At 43.7% G+C, this 23,326-nt stretch overlaps 1 protein-coding gene across 2 annotated transcripts; it reads left to right on the plus strand.

Moving 5' to 3' along the window:
- The first annotated feature begins 1,833 nt into the window (after nucleotides 1-1,833).
- On the plus strand, nucleotides 1,834-22,942 carry LOC109910025 (interleukin-15 receptor subunit alpha). Of its 2 annotated transcripts, XM_020509164.2 has the most exons (8): nucleotides 1,834-2,056; nucleotides 10,166-10,357; nucleotides 10,542-10,571; nucleotides 20,346-20,456; nucleotides 20,593-20,769; nucleotides 22,170-22,199; nucleotides 22,320-22,392; nucleotides 22,487-22,942. In XM_020509164.2, exons 1-8 carry the CDS (start codon nucleotides 1,990-1,992, stop codon nucleotides 22,548-22,550), a joined length of 744 nt encoding a protein of 247 aa, XP_020364753.1. In that variant the 5' UTR covers nucleotides 1,834-1,989; the 3' UTR covers nucleotides 22,551-22,942. The 2 variants fall into 2 exon arrangements, with proteins under 2 accessions (XP_020364753.1, XP_031654246.1); XM_031798386.1 differs by lacking the exon at nucleotides 10,542-10,571.
- Nucleotides 22,943-23,326: the final 384 nt, after the last annotated feature.

Consider the following 23,326-nt stretch of genomic DNA (forward strand, 5'->3'; position numbering starts at 1 on the left):
TGCCTAGTTAAATAAAAGTTAAATATTTAAATACATTTAAAAAAACACGTTCCCTTCCACACGTGGCTAATTTTTCTTTCCTTCACACTAAGCAGCTACATGTCCCATGGGACAGATCCTCTTACATTGAATCTGTACTTTTCCTGGCAAGACTTTCTCAAACCTCCGCATCACTGATAAGCATTCACTCTTTCCTGCTGATCAACCTTTTGGCCTCAATCACTCTGCCTCCCTTCACATTTTCTTTAGTATCATCTGTGGACATAGATATTGGGACCCCAGTGATGACTCGCCTCAATCTAAGCACCAGGGACATGGCTTTTAATCTTCTTCCCATTAAACGTTTCCATTTTGAGAATCTTCTCTTGATGAGCCTGGCTACCACACAATATTAATAACCTACCATTTCCAATTAACCAAACTAATTTCACCTACCTCTTTCTCCCCACCATTATTTGTATTTATTTTACCAGGTAAGTTGACTGAGAACACATTCTCATTTACAGCAATGACCTGGGGTATAGTTACAGGGGAGAGGAGGGGGATGAATGAGACAATTGTGAACTGGGGATTATTAGGTGACCGTGATGGTTTGAGGGCCAGAATGGGAATTTTGCCAGGACACCGGGGTTAACACCCCTACTCTTACAATAAGTGCCATGGGATCTTGACTGACCTCAGAGAGTCAGGACACCTGTTTTAACATCCCATCCAGAAGACAGCACCCTACACAGGGGCAGTGTCTCCAATCACATCCCTGGGGCATTGGTATATTTTTTAGACCAGAGGAAAGAGTGCCTCCTACTGGCTCTCCAACACCACTTCCAGCAGCATCTGGTCTCCCATCCAGGGACTGACCAGGACCAAGCCTGCTTAGCTTCAGAAGCAAGCCAGCAGTGGTATGCTGCTGGCATACATAGTTAGTCAGATACCTAGGGTGTAAGTGAGGCCCTGTGGTCTCATCAAAGACTATCTTTTTTCCACCTAGCGTTCGAATGACCACAACTGGAAAACAAAAATAAAAAACAAACAAAAATCAAACAACCACTAGATGGAGCTAGATGACAACTTTTATACAAGCGTTGACCGTGTGCGGACCTCAAAGGATATGAAATAGTCACATAGAACAATGAGCCAGATATTTTTCCGGATGTATAATTGTGAAGCATCCGGTTAGCGTTTCCGCTCACTACCAAATATGGTGATGGCAAGAAGGCCGACAGTAGGAGAAGATGGAGCGAGATGGATTTTTGCTGACATTCTGCACATTTTCTCACCGATTAAATATTTGATTTCAATATAGTTTTCTGTTCCCAAAACTATAATCTGTTACTAACAGAGTAGATCAAGTTTAGTAGATTTTACCCTTTGCCAAAGTCTAAGAAATGCCGTTGTTTAGAAGGAGTGCAAGGGCGAATTGAGTTATTGCTCAGGCACACTTCACAGAGTAGGCGTTCCCTAACGGATATACGCTAATATATGCTAGAACGCCCAAATAGGATCTCGCTAGCTCGTGCTTGGCTCTGCCCTCCTCCTTGCTTGTTCTGCCCACTATGACTAATTTGTTCACATCAGAAACGGCAGGCTGTGGTCTATCGTTGGTTAGTTATAAAAATCTATGACATAGTCTTACAATTGGAATCAATGATTGTATATTGGAATCCAACCAACACGTCTAGCAATCCAAAGGTTGTGTGTTCAAATCCCATCATGCAGAACTATCATACAAATTTTAATAAAGAGGATTTACATTTACGATGTTACTTCTACCCCTGAGTCCAGGTTACAGCAGTAGACCTGAATGATTGAGAATGAAAGTGAAAGTGCCAGTGTGCCAGCAACACATTTGGATGAAAGGTTTGCGGCGTTATCCACATACCACTTCAAAAGTTCGGAGATGCATATTATTTTCCTGTGGCTCAGTTCATCATCAAAGACACTTTATAGACACTCATTTATTTAAACATTGGAATAGCAGGCTCCAGTGTCATGCGGCTGTGTCTCCTTTCCCTCCTTTTTATCATCAAAGTGTGTCGACTCAATATTGTAAGGCGAGGTCAGTACATTTTGTCTGTTACAATTATGTATAGTAAGGGATAAACTTCGTGTGCAGAGTTCATTTTTCCAATGTATTTTACAGAACGGCTTTGTTATTTATCCTCCCATCTTTCTAGTTTGACCAGCTGTTTTCAGAAACGGTTATTTTTTAATTCATTTGTCATATAAGCAGGTTTGCTGGCAGCAAACCATTTATCTAGCTAAATAAGCGACCCAGTCGTTCGTTCTTTATGTTCGGTTGCCATGCTCAGTGGCAACGTTCGAATCCCTTGCTTACTGCTAGCTAGCCAACTAGCTACGGCTACAAAGTCACGCCCCGGCTCTGCTGTCAGAATAACAGCCACTTGTAGTATTTTGCGTTTGTTTACGCTGTTTATCCCACTTATACCACAGCTACCAAATAAAACAATACTATAAGCACACATTTACCGTTAGAAATAATATTTAACCAAATGCTAGTCTAAAAGAAATGGGAGATAATATCTAGATGCTTTTTACAGTGTAGATCTAGTGTAAATACTGAACAAAAATAGCGGCCTCAGATCATCCCACAGGTTCAAGAAGCTGGATGTGAGGGGCTAGCATGATTACACGTGTCTTGCACTTGTGAGGCTGTTTGGATTTACTGACAAATTCTCTAAAATGAGATTGGAGGAGGCTAATGGTAGAGAAACTAATATTCAATTATCTGGCAACAGCTCTGGTGGACATTCCAACAGTCAAAATACCAATTGCACGCTCCCTCAAAAAATTGACGGCATTCTGTTGTATGACAAAACTGCACATTTTAGAGTGGCCTTTTATTGTCCCAAGCACAAGGTGCACCTGTGAAATGATCATGCTGTTTAATCAGCTTCTTGATATGCCACACCAGTCAGGTGGATGGATTATCTTGGCAAAGGAGAAATGATCACCAACAGGGATGTAAACAAATTTGTGCACAACATTTGAGAGAAATAAGCTTTTTGTGAGTATGAAATATTTCTTGGATCTTTTATTTCAGCTCATGAAACATGGGACACTTTACATGTTGCGTTTATATTTTTGTTCAGTATACATTGCCTGGCTGAGCTGATGAGACAGTGGATTGCGCAGTCAGATGGAACAGAGTAAATTCAATGTCATAGATTTAGTAGGTGGAATAGACACCGGCTAGAATGTGGTTTTAACCAATTGGCATACAGGATTAGACCCACTCGTTGTATAATTCCAAGGTAATGTACAGAACGTCGGTGTTTTATCCCTTACTTACTATATATTCATTTATTTCACACTGAATAATAAGCATATGTTTTTTTCTTTCTGTTATTTATTCATTAATGGTTATTTGGTGTGTCTGTGTGTGTTGTTGAGGATGCTACTCACCTGTTGAGGGCTGCCATCTGCATAGATTGAACGGTGTTATCTAGAACCTAAAATAAACATTTTTGGTTCCAGGTAGAACTATCATTCTCTCATACACTCTTTGAAAAAAGGGTTATTCGACTGTCCCCATAGGAGAACTGTTTTTGGTTCCAGGTAGAACACCTTTTGGTTCCATGTAGTACCCTCTGGTGAAAGGGTTCTACATGGAACCATGTTATAGACTGACCAGGTGAATCCATGTGATAGCTATGATCCTTTATTGATGACACTTGTTAAATCCACTTCCATCAGTGTAGATGAAGGGGAGGAGATGGGTTAAATAAGGATTTTAAAATCTGGAGTCAATTGAGACATGGATTGTGTATGTGTCCCATTCAGTGGGTGAATGGGCAAGACAAAATATTTAAGTGCCTTTGAACAGGGTATCGTAGTAGGTGCACCGGTTTTAGTATGTCAATAACTACAACGCTGCTGGGTTTTTCACACTCAACAGTTTCCCGTGTGTATCAAAAATGGTCCTCCACCCAAAGGGCATCCAGCCATCTTGACTCAACTGTGGAAAGCAATCAACATGGGCCAGCTTCCCTGTGGAACATTTTTGACACCTTGTTGATTTCATGCCCTACGAATTCAGGCTGTTCTGAGGGCAAAAGGGGGTGCAACTCAATAATGTTTTGTACACTCAGTGTGTATGTGTGTTATTTAGTGCAGTTTCATCAAATTATTTTTACACATTTGTTTCAGATACTACCAGGTGTCCTAAAATAGAGAATGAAATAGCTTGATTTGTCACACCCTGCTGTAGATTGCTTTGTAGGTTTCTATTTTTTGTTTGGTCAGGGTGTGGCGTGGGTGGGTATTCTATGTTGTAGGTCTAGGTTTTCTTTTTCTATGTGTTTGGCCTGGTATGGTTCTCAATCAGAGGCAGCTGTCTATCGTTGTCTCTGATTGAGAGCCATACTTAGGTAGCCTGTTTTCCCGTTTTGAGTTGTGGGTGATTATTTTCTGGTTAGTTTTTGTTGCACCTGTCAGAACTGTTCGTTTATCGGTTTGTTGGTGTATTCATCCTGGATTAAAAGTATTATGGACACGTACCACGCTGCACTTTGGTCCTCTTCACCTTCTTCCACCAATGAAAATCGTTACATGATTGTCCATGTTATTACTATCTTAAATCAATCATAGCCTATGTGTTAGTAAAGAAAAATGTGTTTTTAATTTTAAAAAGCAATGGGCAATTATTCTTTACCCAAATGGTCCCCAGAGGAAGAGGGCCTAATCACCAGTCCCTGTTTGAGAAATGCTGAAAGAAACCATGTTACCTTACCCTGAAAGCAGTCTAAGCCGAAAGAGGCCAGTTATGGACCTAAACTCAAACACTCATAAAAACATGAAATTGTCTATAATCAAAGAATGTAATTTTGGCCATAAGAAATCATTTTATATAAGTTATAGAAATTGATAGAAATATATGTATTTTTAAAATACATGTTGGAGAGATTTTTGAAATGTAAAACCACCTCAGCAGCCTCCCAACCTGAGTTTGGAAGGTTGGGAGTTCAATCCCCGGGTGAGTCCTACCAAAGACTGTAAATGGGACCTGATTCCTCTCTGCTTGGCACACAGCATTAAGAAGTGGATTCGGGGTAAGGCCCTGTGACAGATTAGGGGGTATACTTGCACATTAAGGGGCTTCATACTACAGAAACAGAAGATTTGATGCCTGGGACCTGTTATGGATAAAAGCCTATACAGACAGATTGGTATAATATATTTGCTTGTTGACAAGATGATAGGGATTCACAGAAGGGAACTATTGACCAACAGAGCATCGTTGAATAGTACTCTTCATGTACACCTCAAAAACAAACTAGGTTTTTTTTATGTTTTGAGCTTCTGTGTTGTATGTTAGTGTAATATTGGGATGTAAACTCAGACTGCATTTCAACTCAATATCTGACATGGTACACGTGTCTTCTTCAATTTGCGCCAATACCCATGTGTGTGTGAGGTGTATACTTTTGATGCCAGGAAGATTTTTAAGATGACCAAAAAACACCATGTGTGACCCTGTTTTAGCCCATTGTGAAACAGGGGTTGAACACAATTTGGCAGTGGACACTATTTAACATGACAGGGACCTGCCACATCTGTGGGCCAACCCAATGAAGGCTCTTTTAAAGGCTCTCTGAAATGTAATAGTTAAACATTTTCACACCTAGGGTTGCACATTTTGGGGAATATTCAGAGTAGGCCAGGGTGGTATACCGTTTTTTGCGATATTGATGCACGGACCGGTTTGGGTTTTTACTTTACCTTCTATAACGGTATTTGAATGTTTGGTTTGTTAAATGTAATACGCAGTGTGTAACACCCATTTCCTCTCTCTCCATGCCGCTTCCCACACAGACCTAGCCCCAGCTCGTGTCACTCAAGGAGCGCATTTGTTGTTCCTCGACCACGAGACACTTGCGTTCAGTCTGCATGGTCAATACAGCACATGCACGTTGATGACAACGATGCAGTTGTCCCTTTGTTTCTTAATATAAATCTACTAGCATTCTATAATTACACTATTAGCTTGTGTTTCTTAATCTGCAAACAGCTAGTTGTTCCTAAATCTTGTTAGCTGCTAATGCTAATAAATGCACTGAGTAAGAGTAAGCGTAATTAGACATACAGCCTGAGAATACCAGTGATGGTGTAGACCTAAATCAGCGTGTTGTTTGTGCAACAGTGTCTTCTAAATTAAATAGGTAATCACAAAGCACGAATGTCTTGGCTACATGAAGTAAGTATCTAAGAGAAAACATTCAATGTAGCCAAAGATTATATGGTCCCGTAGAAAAGGCATATAAACACTTTAGAGCCTACCCTGTCGCAATAACTCCTTGCCATTTTCATTAGTTGTCATGTCAAACAACACAGTATTAAAAGTGCCCAATATTATATTCTAACTAAATAATTAGAATAGACATTCTATTTCCATGATTCCAACAGTTGACATAAGTGTTTTGCTCTAAATTGCAACATTTGGTTAAAAACAAGGCCCAGATTGCTTGCCCATATTGTGTAGCCCTACGTGGCAGAGTAGAAATGATCTCAAATGCAGATTTTGTGGGGGGTTGAATTGTACAGTATATAACAATCAGAATGGAGAAAGACCCATTGAAATCACTTAGAATGTATGTGTCGTCACCCTAGGGTCACACACTACTCAAAGCAAATATTGAACTTTTATTATTAAAAAACATAAAATACCGTCATACCGTAAAAAATTCAAATACCGTGATATACAATTTTTGCCATATTGCCCGACCTTAATTCAGAGGTGGAAACTTTCCGTGGGAATATATGGGAATTAACAGGAATATATGGGAATTAATGGAAATATATGCAAATTAATATCATTAAAATGTAGATGTTTTTTGCTTTGGATATATTTACCATATCATATGGACATAAACTTTTTACCTTATCATAAGTAGACTTAAGTTACTTAAGTTACGAATTAAACTTTAATTAAATAAGTTGACTCTTCACATGGGATGATTTCACTGAACAACAAAAGAAAGGGAATATTGAATGATCCCCAATGATCCATCGCATCTCCCAAAAACGTTTTCAACATACATCTGTAAAATGATAGTCTAGAAACTAAAGCTTTAGTTGTCTTCCCCTCAGGCTTCCATGTCTTCTCCCCGGACCTCCTCAATGACCTCCTCAATGTCCACCTCCTGAACATCAGACTCTGAGGCCTCATCTTCACTGTCACTTTCCAACCTTGTTGAGGATGGCTCATTGTCAGGCTCAAAAAGCCTCAGATTTGCCCGGAAGGCCACCAATTTTTCAACCCTTGTATTGGTCAACCTTTTGCATGCTTTGGTGTGTGTGCTCCTAAACCAGGACCAGTTGCGCTCTGAGGCGGCTGATGTCGGTGAGATTTGGAGGATGGAGGCAACAAGGGAAAGAGCCTCAAATCCACAAAGTCCCTTCCACCAGGTAGCTGATGAGATATGTTGGCACGACTGTCATATTGCATCTCCATCCCAAAGACCTTGCTTGGAAGTGTACTTCCCCAGACTGCCAAGAACCTTCCCCTCATCCAAGCCAAGGGGGCGAGACACGATAGTGATGACACCAGAGTCCTTGTTGATCTCTGCACCAGACAGGATGCTCTTGCCAGCATACTTGGGGTCCAACGTATTTGCTGAGGCATGTATGGGTTTCAGGCAGAAGTCTTCACGCTTTTGATGTATTTCAGAACTGCAGTTTCCTCTGCTTAGAGCAACAATGAAGTGGGCAGGGCAGTACAGATTTCTTCTTTACATCTGCAGCAGAGTCTGAATATCAGACAGGAAGGCATTGTCTCCCTCAATCCGTGCAATGGCTACTGCTATAGGTTTCAAGAGTTTCAGGCTGCTTACCACTCTCGCCCAAAATACATCATCCAGAAGGATCCTCTTGATGGGGCTGTCCATATCGGCAGACTGTGATATGGCCATTTCTTGGAGAGACTCCTTCCCCTCCAGGAGACTGTCAAACATGATGACAACACCACCCCAACGGGTGTTGCTGGGCAGGTTCAATGTGGTGCTCTTATTCTTCTCACTTTGCTTGGTGAGGTAGATTGCTGCTATAACTTGATGACCCGTCACATACCTAACCATTTCCTTGGCTCTCTTGTAGAGTGTATATATTGTTTTCAGTGCCATGATGTCCTTGAGGAGCAGATTCAATGCATGAGCAGCACAGCCAATGGGTGTGATGTGAGGGTGGGACTCCTCCACTTTAGACCATGCAGCCTTCATGTTCACAGAATTGTCTGTCACCAGTGCAAATACCTTCTGTGTTCCAAGGTCATTGATGACTGCCTTCAGCTCATCTGCAATGAAGAGACCGGTGTGTCTGTTGTCCCTTGTCTGTGCTCTTGTAGAATACTGGTTGAGGGGTGGAGATGATGTAGTTAATTATTCCTTGCCCACAAACATTTGGCCACCCATCAGAGATGATTGCAAAACAGTCTGCTTTCTCCATGATTTGCTTGACCTTCACATGAACTCTGTTGAACTCTGTATCCAGCAAATGACTAGATAAAGCATGTCTGGTTAGAGGGGTGTATGCTGGGTGAAGAACATTCAGAAATCTCTTCCAATACACATTGCCTGTGAGCATCAGAGGTGAACCAGTTGAATACAAAGCTCGAGCAAGAAATCCATCAGCATTTCTCTGACTATGTTCCTCCATTGAGTCAAAAAACTTCTGATTCCAGGAGGACAATGAGCTGTTGCTATCGAATAAGGTGTCTGATTCATCATTTTCACCTCGAATAGAAGTAGAGGGACTTTTGTCAGAGGTTGCTTGTTGTGAGCGCTGAGGGAACTTTATGCACTTGGCCAGATGATTTTGCATCTTTGTTGCATTCTTCACATATGATTTGGCACAGTATTTGCAAATGTACACAGCTTGTCCTTCTACACTATCAGCAGTGAAATGTCTCCACATATCAGATAGTGCCGGTGGCATTTTCCTGTAAAGATTAGAAAAAAATGAGTAAAGAAAACCCAAACCAATACAATTCAATGTACAGATAAATAGTTAAGCAGATTAAACAACTCCTTTGTAAGATACATGTTTTAAAATGAAACATGTATAGAAACACGTGAATTAACACTCCAGATAGCAGGCTGAAGCAAGCTAAAACCCACATGGTAGCAAAGACTAACTAGAGGAAATAGTTAGAAATTATTTAAACAAACTTTGCTGTAGGCTACTATTTACTAGTTAACAAAAAAACATGTATGTCGTATAAAATATATTCACCCCACCCATTATTGTAATCAAAACTTACCAGAAAGCATGTAGTCCTTGGTTCAGACAGTGTAGTAGTGTGGGCTCAATAGCATCTCATTAGTGTGCAAGATCTTGTACATGTGATGGAAGGTTCTGTGCAATTCCATTGAATAGGGGATAGTTTAACCATAATATACCACAAGACTTAGAATTGCCTTATGTGTATCCCACAAAAAAAGGTTCACTGTTATAAGCTAACTTTTTTTTATGAATTTAAGCAAAATTCCCGGGCTTAACTTCCCATGGAAAATTTGCGGAAGATTTCCGGAAATTTACCGGAAAGTTTCCGACCCTTTGCAACCCTATTCACACCCATTGTCTTGCTTATATTGTCCTTAAAACACTACTCAAACATATCTTTCCTCTCTTGCTATGTTTTCTACTAACCTTCCAGAGAGACCATGAGTAATGGCGAACATTGTTAAAGGCCCGGTGCAGTCAAAATGCATTTTCTTTCTCTATTATATATTATATTATGCAACAACTGAAGAAACTAACACTGTAAAAGTGTGATTTTTTTTGTGATAATGTGTGATGTAATAGTTGTTGGTTGAAAATACAATCTACACAGGACCTTCATCCATGTAAAATGTGCTGATTAGGAGTTTTGGCTTGCCTGGTGACATCACCAGATGGTATAAATTAGTTGACCAAAAACAAAGAGAGTTTGAAACCTCTCTGCCAATAAAAGCTCATTTTCAGATTACATATCCCTCCCAATAGGTCCCTCCGCTCTGGTGGATTGAGCCACATTGTGGTTCGTGCACTGCTTAGATGCCCTTTCCTCCCCACTCAGACAACTCCCAGACAGTTTTTTAAAACTTTGGATCCATCCCAGTATTATGGGAGCACACCTTATTTACTTAGTCACCTTCTCATCACCCCTCAGACGTGTGCCCACCCCTGCCTCAGTTGGAGCTCACCAAGCCCTTGAAAAAGTTGGATAGTTATCAAGAAAACTACTCTGTACACTACCAGTGTGTGGATGGCTATGTGAGGATGGCGGGGACATCCAGTCGCATCAAGTGCAAACGAATTAATCAGCTTCTTCAGTGGGAAGGCCCAACACTGATATGCATTCGTAAGTAGATGCGCTACCCACCTATGACACATTAAGACAGACAAGCCACACCTATAAGATCAGGTATTCCAATTATGCAATAACTATAGACTACATCTGTAATGCATATAAAGAGCAGGTATGAGACTAGATATTTGGTACAAATGTGTGCATTTTCTGGCTGATTCTTTCATGCTTATTCCAGCCAACCCATCTATTCCAACTACGATAGTACGTGAGTATTGCCTGTCTGCATGCCTGCCTGCCTGTCTGTCTGTCTGTCTGCCAGAGAGAGAAGAGACATTCCTGAATGTTGTTAATAATTGCCAAAGCGGGATGGCAGGAAATGGTTGTAGTGAGTTTCATGTCAGGGGAGATCAGTGAGATTAAAGCCAGCATCTCTCTAGTTTTAGTTTAGTTTTCAGGCTGTGAAAGAGAAACAGTGCAGATAAAAACTCTATAGAGTTGTTCTCAGTTCCTTATTGGTACTTTTACTTCTAGACTTAATTCACACCAGGGTGTCACCAGTGTTAATGTCACGGTTAGCCATTGTTATGTAAATGCTCCCGAGTGGCGCAGCAGTCTAAGGCACTGCGTCTCAGTGCAAGAGGCGTCACTACAGTCCCTGGTTTGAATCCAGGCTGTATCACATCCGGGCCGGGATTGGGAGTCCCATAGCGCGGCGCACAATTGGTACAGCATTGGCCGGGGTAGGCCGTCATTGTAAATAAGAATTTGTTCTTAACTGACTTGCATAGTTAAATAAAGGTTAAATGTAAAAATAAAATGACAGCTGAAAAGTACCCAGGCCCTTGCCTTGGCTCTAAGTCAGAGCAGGTCCACCGGAGACACGGATGCCAGCCCGCATAGAGGGAAACAGAAAAGTCTGAGCCTTTTGGGTTAAACACTGGGTTAAATTGTCAGTAGAGAGCCTCCAGAGTTGCGAAGTTGTCTAAGGCAGTGCTAGCTGTGCCACTAGAGATCCTGGCTCTGTCGCAGCCAACCGGGAGACCCATGGGGCGGCACACAATTGGCCCAACGTCGATCGGGTTAGGGGAGGGTTTGGCCGGCAGGGATGTTCCTGTCCCTTCGCGCACTAGCGACTCCTGTTGCGCAGTGCACCCTGGCACGGTCGCCAGGTGTATGGTGTTTCCTTCGACACATTGGTGCGGCTGGCTTCCGGGTTAAGCGGGCACTGTGTCAAGAAGCAGTGCGGCTTGGCTGGGTTGTCTTTTTTAGAGGACGCATGGCTCTCGACCTTCGCCTCTCCCGAGTCCGCACGGAGTTTCAGCGATGGGACAGGACTGTAATTACCAATTGGGGAGGGACAGAGAGAGAATCATCTCTGATATCTGGGAAATTAGCCAATTGATTAGCATGGGAACTTGTGTTCTGTTAACCTCATAGACGTAGGGTGAAACCGTCTAAATACACTTTAGTAGCTGTACAACGTTTCCATAATGTCCCTGTATGGTTTGAACATAAGGCAGTTAAAAAAATAAGTACAAGTTTGAAAGTAAAATGGAAAGTACCATAGGGGAAAGGGTGCAGATTTATTTTAATACCATAGACTAAAAATAACTGACCACCGTGACGAACGCGCTTGAGTCTACATTAGTAATATCCTGTAACGGTTCTCTTGATGTGAAGGAGAGTCGGACCAAAATGCAGCGTTGTGATGATTCATGTTATTTTAATAAAGGAAAACTATACATGAATAAACTACCAAAATAATGAAAATGTGAAAACCGAACCAGTCCTATTTTTTTTATATTTTTTATAAAAAATAATTTATTACCTTCAATACCATTCATTCTTTACAACTCATAATTTTCATACATACTCCAACAATGGTATTTTAATTTAACTAAACAAAACAAAAACCCCAAACAAAACCTCAGGGGAGCATCTTCCCTCCCCGTCACCCTACAAACTACCTTTCCCTATCTCCCTGTCCCTAATCTATCCCCTTACAAATCTAAATGACACCCAGCCCTAAACCCCCCTTCCACCTCTCCCGAGCAGCATGCTGCCCCCACTTCCTCTCCTCCCTCTTCATCCTCCCCCTCAAATCTCCTTCCACCCTCCTCACTATCCCTTCCACCCCCCAATCTCTCCCTGTCTTCACCATGTTCTGCCTGGCTTCCCACAGCCCCCGTTTAAAGAGACTCATGAGAAGCCAGAGCAGAAACCTGTCCCTATCCGTCCCTCTCTCTCTCTCTACACCTCTCTCTAACCTGGCCCACGTCAATACAAAATCCCCCCTTACCAAACCTAACAACACCCGTGCCCTAGCCCATACTACTCCGGCAAAGGCACAGTCCCAAACTGTCCCTGGCGCACAGTCTCCTCCCTGCCACAAGAGGATCTTGGACAGGTGGGGGATTGCACCAAACTATACCGGTACATGATGGAACGTACCGGCAAGCACTTATGGGGGCTCAACCAATTCAGGTCCTTGAGCCTGTTGTCCAGACCCCGCGCCTGCACTCCCTCCCAGACCACTTCCGAGATTCCCACTACAGGCGCCGGACTCCCTGCCTTTAAGACCTCCTCGTACAGGTGCCTGTGATCTAAACCTACTCGGGCAACTTCAACCTCAGGGTGTGCACGCAGCCACTTGGCCGCATGACCAAAGTGCCACGGCAGCTGTTCCGCCCGAGGACCCGTGTTAGACCACACCATTACGCTTCTCGCCTGATACGAGAAGAACACCCGCAGGAGGTAACCGGACGGGTGTATCACTGGATGAGCAAGCTCCGTTAACAAGAAAGAAACAAAAATTGCGTCCAGCTTGAGGGGGAAATGTGGTACCCCCCTACCTCCCTCCCTGATGGGACAGAGCATGCGTGCCCTGGCGACCCACTCGCACCTGCCACTCCACATGAACTGAAACACAAGCCTCACTAGAGGCCTACTCAGACAAGCCGGCAATGGGTAGATGTACGCCAAATACAAAAGAGACGGCAACACATCCACCTTTAGGACCAGGACTTTGCCCATAAAAGACAAATACCTAGCCTTCCACATTGCTAGCTTCCTCTGTACCACTGCGATACGCATGTTCCAGTTTAGCGTCGCTGAGCCGGAGGTCTCAAAATGGACCCCGAGAATCCTCAGGGCCCCCTCACAGAGAGATAACCCCCCGGGCACATCCGTTCTACCGCGCCATCTACCGAAAAACTTGACGGAAGACTTTGCATGGTTCAGAACCACTCCCGACGCTCAGGTGAAATCCCCAAAGATGGCAAGGGACCTTGTCAGGCACGAGTCCTTGCACAGCAGCAAGGAAGTGTCGTCGGCGTACTGCGTCATCTTAACACGCAGCCCACCACTTCCAGGGATCAACAAGCCTTCCACCCCTGTGTCTGCCCCCAGAGGCTCCATGTACAGAACGAAGAGGAGAGCAGAGAGTGGGCACCCCTGCCTGACCCCAGACGAGAGGTCAAAAACGTCACCCAAGTGACTATTTACACTAACTCGGCACCCCGCTCCGACATATAATGTACGAATCCATCCTATGAACTTCTCCCCAAATCCTAATCGACCTAACACTCTGAATAAAAAGGATCTATTCACGCGATCAAAGGCTTTCGCCTGATCTAGCGCTGCTACCATTAAAGGCAGTCCTCTATCTTCAACCCAAGCGATGGAGTCCCTGATTAACTGTAGGTTCCATCTAATAGAGCGGCCCTCTACCCCGCACGTCTGATCCTCATGAACGACGTAGGGAAGGGCTGTGCGCAACCGGTCTGCTAAAACCTTTGCAAGTAGCTTGTAATCTACGCACAGCATGGTCAATGGCCGCCAGTTGCCAAGGTCTGTTACTTCCCCCTTCTTATATAAAAGTGACAGCACACCAACAGCCATTGATCCCCCCGGGACCCCCGTCTCAAGGATGGCCTTCAAGACTTCGAGGACCACTGGTCCAAGTATACCCCAAAACTTGAGATAAAACTCAGCCGGCAGCCCATCCATCCCAGGCACCTTCCCTTTTCCCATCCTCCTAAGAGCGCTCTCAACCTCTTCTAGTGAAATCTGGGCCTCCATCACTTGTCTAATGTCCCTGCTCTACATCTATTTCCCTTTCCTTAAATAAACCTTGGAAATGATCAGTTGTCACCCTGACCATATCCTCTGGTTCTCTAACTATACTACCATTTTCTTCCCTAATGCCATGCATTACCTTCCTACTCTGTCTGGCCCTAACCGACTTAAAGAACATAGCGGAACAAGTCTCATTGTGTTCTAGAAAGCCACTATGCGCACGCTCCAGGAAAGCTCGAGCCTTCCGCTCCTGCAACTCCCTGAGCTGCGCCTTTAGGGTAGCGGATCTCTCCCAGTCAAACGACCCGCCAAGTTTGCCTGCCTCATACTCGAGTTCAATTAACCTTTGGATACGATCCACCTCCCTCCTCTCCTCCCTTTTTTTCCTCTTGCAATACCCTATTATAAAAGCCCTAATCCTCACCTTAACTAATTCCCACCACTCTAACACCCCCTCGCACATGGACCGGAGGCCTTCAAGCCTCCAAAAGAAATCATAAAACCCGTCAACAAAAGCCTGCTCCTCCAGCACATCCCGATCTAACTTCCAGTATCCCCTACCAAAGAGGCAGACTGGCGACCCCACCTGCAGGAGCACCCCGTCGTGATCCGAAAAGAAAACAGGCAACAGCCGCCCAGACAACTTACCCAAAGACCTGGGTACAAAAATATAGTCGAGCCTCCGCTCAACCCCCCTGGAGTTGCGCCATGTAGGACCGGCCATTTTCGGAGTAGTGTGCAGACCACCATCAACCAGACCATGGCAAGCCATTAGCCTGGTAATGGCGCCTGCACTGCTATCCCCCCCTATTCCTAAATCTGTATTAAAATCCCCCCTATCACTAATTTCCTATTTGTGACACACAGGGGCGTCAGACAGTCCACCATCTCCCTCCTGTCTGCCACCACCTGTGGCCCATACACCACCACTAATCTAAATTTACAATCCCTTATCGTGACATCCACCCCTATAACCCTCCCCTGCATTACCACAAAAGAATCCTCCACTTTTACCTCCCTGTGCCCACACAAAATCCCTACCCCCGATGAGTGCACCCCCCCAATACCCCAAACCGACTCCCCCTTGTCCCACTCCCTCTTAAACCTACTAACATCCCCTCCATCCCTCAGGTGAACCTCCTGTAAAAAACAAAAATCAAACCCCACACCCTCCAAATAACTAAAAACCGCCCTCCTCTTAACAAAATCCCTTAAACCCCTTACATTTAAACTAACAAAAGTAAAATTAGATCCCATGAAAGAATCAATTAAAAACATGTAATACACTCAAATTCTAAACCCAGACAGAAAAAAAATCAAAAACAGGAAACTCACCCGATGCTCCCCTGCTCCATATCTACCGGTGAGAACACCATCCGTACTCCCGACATCCCCCCCTCTTCCTCCATCTCACCAACCCAGGATGCAGGAATAGTGTTTGGCTCCGGGGTGCCCTGCACCCTGGGTCTACCCCCACAATCCTCCCCCTCCCCAGTGCTGCAGCTGGATTGGAAAAAAAAAAAATCGGGGAGGCTGAGTCCCCAAACAAAAAACTCCCCACCTCCTCCTGTACCCAGTCCTGAGTCTTGTTAGGTGTGTCCCCACCCAACAGAAGTTGAGGGTCTGGGGAAACCAGCAGCAACCCAGAGGTTTCGCCCACCCCCATCACTCTCTTGGCCATCCCCTCCCTCTCACTGTCGGCCAATCGCACCCTCCTCTTCATTCTCTTCTTTGGTGATGGCGGCAGTGGAGAGATACCACCCTCCCCCCCCCGCCAGCTCCTCATCTCTTCCACCAGGGCACTTTCCCCCCAGTCCACTTGCTCTTCCACCGTCTCCTTCTCCAACACTCCTCCCTCGCTTTCTTCTCTCTCATGCTCCTCCACTCGTTGTCTTCTTCCGCCGCTTTTCCTGGTTCTCCTACTCCCGTGCCTTCCGTTTCCTTCTCTCTTCCATCCGCCGCTTCTTGCTCCTCCTCCTTCCTTGCGGCCTTCCCCTCTGGACCTGTACTCTGGTCATGAGGCTTGCTTCCTTCCCCTCCTCTTCTTCCCCCATCCCCCGCTCCTGCTCCCCCCCCAGCCGCAGACGCATATGACCTCTGACGAGCCGGGCACCCCCGCCACAGGTGTGCTGACGAGCCACACCCGTGGCACGCCTTAGGCTTGTCACAATCCCTCGCCTCGTGTTCCTCAGATCCACAAAATCTGCATTTTCTTGTGCTGCACGAGGCGAATATGTGGCCGTAGGCCATACAGCGCCTGCAAAATGGGGGCTGACGTGCATAAAACAACGTCCCCCTGTCAGCCCCTAGGGAGAACATAGCAGGAGGATGGAGGTAGCCACCATGTCCGTTTGGGTCCTCTCTGAGGAGGGCCTGGAAGCCTCTCCTCCCATTCCAAATCCCAAGGGAGTCTTTGAGGTGCTTTGATGAGGAGACGTTATCCTTGTATCTCCCCAGAAAGGCCCTCACCTCTTCATCCTTAACGTATGGGTTGTAAATGTTGACAGTTACAACCCTAAAGTTATTCTTCGCCAGGCTTGTTATTTCATAGTGGCTCATCGGCCTCTCACCTCCCACTGCTCTTGCCCTTCTCAGGATATCATCGTGTTTCTCCTCTGTATATAGTGCCACGTCGTATGCTCCCTCCAACGAGTTGCCTTGGAAACACAACACGTCCTTCACCGTCAGCTTTAGAATCCCCATCAATATTATCCTTCCAAAAGTTTCCCGTCCTAAAGGCTCCAACTCCTTTTCCTTCCAAGCAAACCGAATCGTATTGGCCAGCCCAATCCCAGGGACCGACCGTGTTGATGTATTTTGCTCCATCTCCGCAAGGAGAATGGCGCTCGTTCTCTTCTCTTCCAAAACAATGAAAAAATAAAATCCAAAGTGACTGAGCCTATCTGGTGCAAACTAACACAGAGACAGGAACAATCACCCACAAACACACAGTGAAACCCAGGCTACCTAAATATGGTTCCCAATCAGAGACAATGACTAACACCTGCCTCTGATTGAGAACCATATCAGGCCAGACATAGAAATAGACAAACTAGACATGAAACATAGAATACCCACTCAGCTCACACCCTGACCAACCAAAACATAGAAACATACAAAGCAAACTATGGTCAGGGTGTGACATATCCTCTCTCCTTTCCTCTTCTTGTCATCACCACAACTTTCACTTTCTCTCCTATCCTTTTGGGTATGTGATCTGTATGACACAGTTTATGTAAAGATACATTGTATGGAACATTCTGTACATTGCCAATGGACCTAAGGCAGCGTTTCCCAAACTTGGTCAGCGGGAGCCCAAGGGTTACACGTTTTGGTTTTTGCCCTAACACTACACAGCTGATTCAACACGTGAGGATTAGTTGATTATTTGAATCAGCTGTGTAGTGCTAGGGAAAAACCAAAATGTGCACTCCTTGGTTAGGGAAATGCCGACCTAAGGGAAAGGGTCCACTGACATTGATCAGATTGTAGTTATCAACTGTCTGAGTACACGATGTGATTCTCTCTGTGCTTTGAGCTGTTTCTGTGTCCAACCCCACACTGTGTGCAGATGTTTTTTTTTAACTTGGGCTGGGACCTCCAGTGCCTTCAGAAAGTATTCACACCCTTGGACTTTTTTTTCACATTTTGTTGTGTTACAAAGTGGAATTAAAATGGATTTAATTGTCATTTTTTGTCAACAATCTACACAACATACTCCTTAATGTCTAAGTGGAAAAAATGATAATATATAAACTGTACCAGTCAAAGGTTTGGACACCCATACTCATTCAAGGATTTTTCTTTATTTTTTTTACTATTTTCTACATTGTAGAATAATAGTGAAGACATCAAAACTATGAAATAACACATATGGAGTCATGTAGTAACCAAAAAAGTGTTAAACAAATCAAAATATATGTTATATTTGAGATTCTGCAAAGTAGCCACTGTTTGCTTTGATGACAGCTTTGCACACTCTTGGCATTCTCTCAACGAGCTTCACTTGGAATGTTTTTGCAAAAGTCTTGAAGGAGTTCCCACATATGCTGAGCACTTGTTGGCTGCTTTTCCTTCACTCTGTGGTCCAACTCATCCTAAACCATCACAATTGGGTTGCGGTCGGGTGATTGTGGAGGCCAAGTCATCTCATGCAGCAATCCATCACTCTCTTTTTGGTCAAATAGCCCTTACACAGCCTGGAGGTATGTTTTGGATGGGATACAAACTGGATATCGCTGCAGAATGCTGTGGTAGCCATGCTGGTTAAGTGTGCCTTGAATTCTAAATAAATCACTGACAGTGTCACCAGCCAAGCACCCCCACACCTCCTCCTCCATGCTTCACGGTGGGAACCACACATGCGGAGATCACCTACTTTGCGTCTCACAAAGACATGGCAGTTGGAACCAAAAATATCAAATTTGATTTGATTTCCACCGGTCTAATGTCCATTGCTCGTGTTTCTTGGCCCAAATAAGTCTCTTATTCTTATTGGTGTCCTTTAGTAGTGGTTTCTTTGCAGCAATTCAACCATGAAGGCCTTATTCACGTTCTACTCTGTTGACGTTGAGACAGTGACGTTGAGATGTGTCTGTTACTTGAACTCTGTGAAGCATTTATTTAGGCTGCAATTTCTGAGGCTGGTAACTTTAATGAACTTATCCTCTGCAGCAGAGGTAACTCTGGGTCTTCCTTTCCTGTGGCGGTCCTCATGACAGCTGATTCAACACGTGAGAACACATTGATGGTTTTAGCGACTGCACTTGAAAAAACTTTCAACGATTTTTAAATGTTCTGCATTGACTGACATTCATGCCTTGAAGTAATGATGGACTTCCATTTCTCTTTGCTTATTTGAGCTGTTCTTGCCGTAATATGGACTTGTTCTTTTACCAAATAGGGCTATCGTCTGTATACCAACCCTACTTTGTCACAACACAACTGATTGGCTCAAACACATTAAGAAGTAAAGAAATTCCACAAATTAACTTTTAACAAGGCACACCTGTTAATTGAAATACATTCCAGGTGACTACCTCCTGAAGCTGGTTGAGAGAATGCCAAGAGTGTGCAAAGCTGTCATCAAGGCAAAGGGTGACTACTTTGAAGAATCTCAAATATAAAATATATTCTGATTTGTTTAACACTTTTTTGGTTACTACATGATTCCATGTGTTATTTCATCATTTTTATATCTTCACTATCATTCTACAATGTAGAAAACAGTCAAAATAAAGATAAACCCTTGAATGAGTAGGTGTGTCCAAATGTTTGCCTGTTACTGTATATTTCCATGCTAGGTTGGAATAATACTGTTAAAATGATGTCAATACCCTTTTAGTGTAGGAGCTGTTTGAAAAGCCCGTCTGAAATTTCAAACTGTTTTGGGGGGATGACGTTTTGGCCTACATGGTGACATCACCATGCAGTAAATTAGTTAATAGACCAATAAGAAAGAGTTCCAAACCTCTGCCACTAACAGAAAATGTTCTGTCCCCCTCCGACTCAGACCACTCCCAGACAGTCCTAGCAAAATTGTTGCTATTTTGGTTTCTTTTTAACCATTTCGCAGTAAGTTACCCAGAAATTATTGTTACCCAGAAATGATTTGATATTAAGCTAAAAACAGCTGCATTAGACCTTTTAAACGCTATTATTGCACACAGAGTGAGTCTATGCAACTTATGTGGCTAAGCAACATTCAAAACATTTCAGATTTTCATTTTAAATTCACTTGTAAACATTTCTTAAAACATAATTCCACTTTGATACTATGGGGTGTTGTGTGTAAATCAGTGACACAAATGTTTAATTCAATCAATTTTAAATTCAGGCTGTAACACAACAAAATGTGTAAAATTTCAAGGGGTGTGAATACTCTCTGAAGGCACTGTAAGTCCCTGCCCTGGCTGTATTGATTTCTTATGACTGACCTATTTTATCCTCTCTCCCCCAACAGCTTCAATAACCCACAAGAGGACTCCATCTCCCATAGTGCACCTCTCAGTGCCCACAGAGAGAATTAGCCCAAGACCAACCACTCCCAGTTCACTTTTATCTCCAATACTGCGTATGTCCCTCCCAATTTTCACCAATTGCTGCCTTTCTTCTCTCCGTATGTTAATGATCAATGTGAGGTATGGTTGGACAGGTCAGTTAAAACTGTTGCTCTGACCTTTGCCCCCTAACCCTGGATCCTGTCACAGAGAATCAAGAGGTCATTACTACTGTTACAGTGACAACCACCATCATCGATGACCTTACATTAGTGCCAGTGGATAAGTCCAGTGCGGTGACCTCTGTCTTCACGAAGACTGTTTCTCCATCAGAGAGTTACTGTGTCTCCAACAGAACCCCAGCCTCCAGTGAGGATCCAGTTGGCGGTGAGGAGACTTGTCCCATAGTACATCACTCTACTGAATAGTACAGATATGTTTTTGTTGCATTTATTTAAAGATCTATGTTTGGTAATGGTCCATTCTGGTGTACTGTTCTTTGTTGTTCATGCTAGACCAGGGGTTCCCAAACTTTTTTTGGCCCACGACCCCATTTTGATATCTGAAAATTCTCATGGCTCCATGTGAAAAAAAATCTAATGAAAATGTTATTAACAGCCAATGTTACTATTTTATTTGGGGCCTTTCCCTTACTGATGCTGTTTTCTGTTAGAAACATGGTTGGCTTTTGAAAGACTCTACAATAACAAGTCTTTCCTCTGAATTCACTGATTTGGTCAGTCATCTGTAGAATGTTTTTTTATTTCCCCACCCAGCATGCTTGTGTTCAGTTTGTTCAGTTTCCCAAATGTGTCTATTACATAGGCAAGGAGACACATTTTCTTTTCATTACACAGAAATTCAACCAAGTCTGTTTTTGTTACATCCATTATGAATGACAACAGTTACTCCATCAATGTGAAAAATCTTTCCAATACTCCCCTCCATAACCACCAAGCCTCGGTGTGAAGTAGAACGTTGTCATGCTCTGATCCCATATCTCCACATAGTTTTGTGAACAGACATGCGCGCAGTGGATGTGGTTTGATGTAGTTCACAATCAAAGTTACCTGCTGCAGTATATCTCCCGAGTTCTGTGCTCAGGTCTTTTGCCGCCAGCTGCTCTCGGTGTATCATACAATGCGTCAATATGGCAGAGGGAGACATTCATAACTAGGGTGGAGAGGCCTGCCCACCTTCCCACCATAGATGGAGCTCCATCTGTGCAAAGCCCACCATTCGATCACATGGAATGTGTTTTTCGTCAATATAGCCACCCAGCACACTGAACATCCCCTGTGCTGTTTCATGCTCGGTAATCGTGAGACAGAACGTTATGTCCGACATGTATAGCGAACAAAAGTCAATGCATGGGCATCTCTGCTCTCACAACTAACGTTAATTTGGAGCATAAGCTGGGAAGTGTTTGAGTCGTTCACTCAGTTTCCTCTTGAATGCTAGCAATCACATACATTATTTGTTTAACAGTGTTATCTGACAAAGGTATTGATGTGAGCTTCTGTGCTGGTGCCTCCCCACACATTGAACATTTTCCTGTAACCCCTATTTTATATCCGGTAACCCCACTTAGTGTCGCGACCCCTCGTTTTGGAACCGCTGTGCTAGACGATGCTAGTCTTTAGAGAAAACTTCCTGTGTTCCTCTGCCAGCTGGCTTCACTCCCACTGATCTCTCCTGGCAAGGGCATGCTAACCACACACTCACTACAACCATTTCCTGGCATCATTCTTTGATCATTATTTATGTAGTCTCTCTCTCACTCTCAGATGGAAGCACTGCTACAGCCATATATGCGGGTGAGTAGGCTACCACACAGATTACAGGGAGGGAGAGAAGGAGTATAACAGGAAGTAAGTCTGAGTCCTTTCTCCTGATGGTTTTGTTTTTCTCTTGTTCCCATTGAATGGAAATCCTAGGTGTAGGTGGGGTGGTAGTAACCATCTTGCTGGTTGCAGCGTTTGGAGTACTAATGTTTTGGAGAAGGAAACGGTAAGATTGGCTGGTCAACCAGTATTTCCTTGTGGGGAAGGGGGTCTTATTACGTCTCTGTTGAATTCCAAACACTTTCTCTCTCTTATGACAGGATGCAGCGGCTTGATCTGTCACCAACACCAGACGAAATAGTGAAAATTAATGTTGTGACATGAGCCACACTCCTTAGTGCCCTGACTGACAACCAGCAGCCACTTAGAAAAGACAAAAGTGCATCAGTCTGATGGTGGGGGGACAATGACCTTGGATTGGACAAGAGGTGGACCAAAAATGTATGGCCCCGACCTCGTTGTCCTCGTGTGGAAAATTAAAATACCTAAAGCATCACCCAAATGGATTAATTTAAGACATATTGATTAATTTCATTTATTAATTAATATCCTCAAACTATTTTGAGGATAGATTCTAAATTAATATGGAAGCATATTAGTTATATTAAAAAACAATTAACTACAGTGCATTCGGAAAGTATGCAGACCACTTGACTTTTTCCACATTTTGTTACAGCCTTATTCAAAAAATCTAAACATAATGACAAAGCAAAAACAGATTTTTAGACATTTTTGCAAATGCATTACCAATAAAGAACTGAAATATCAAATTTACATAAGTATTCAGACCCTTTACTCAGTACTTTATTGAAGCACCTTTGGCGGCGATTACAGCCTCGAGTCTTCTTGGGTATGACGCTATAAGCTTGGCACAACTGTATTTGGGGAGTTTCTCTCATTCTTCTCTGCAGATCCTCTCAAGCTCTGTCAGGTTGGATGGGGAGCGTCGTGACACAGCTATTTTCAGGTCTCTCCAGAGATGTTCGATCGGGTTCAAGTCCGGGCTCTGCCTGGGTCCCTCAAGGGTATTCAGAGACTTGTCCCGAAGCCACTCCTGCGTTGTCTTGGTTGTGCGCTTAGGGTCATTGTCCTATTAGAAG

The sequence above is a fragment of the Oncorhynchus kisutch genome, linkage group LG19 (assembly GCF_002021735.2).
Source record: "Oncorhynchus kisutch isolate 150728-3 linkage group LG19, Okis_V2, whole genome shotgun sequence".
Lineage (NCBI taxonomy): Eukaryota > Metazoa > Chordata > Actinopteri > Salmoniformes > Salmonidae > Oncorhynchus > Oncorhynchus kisutch.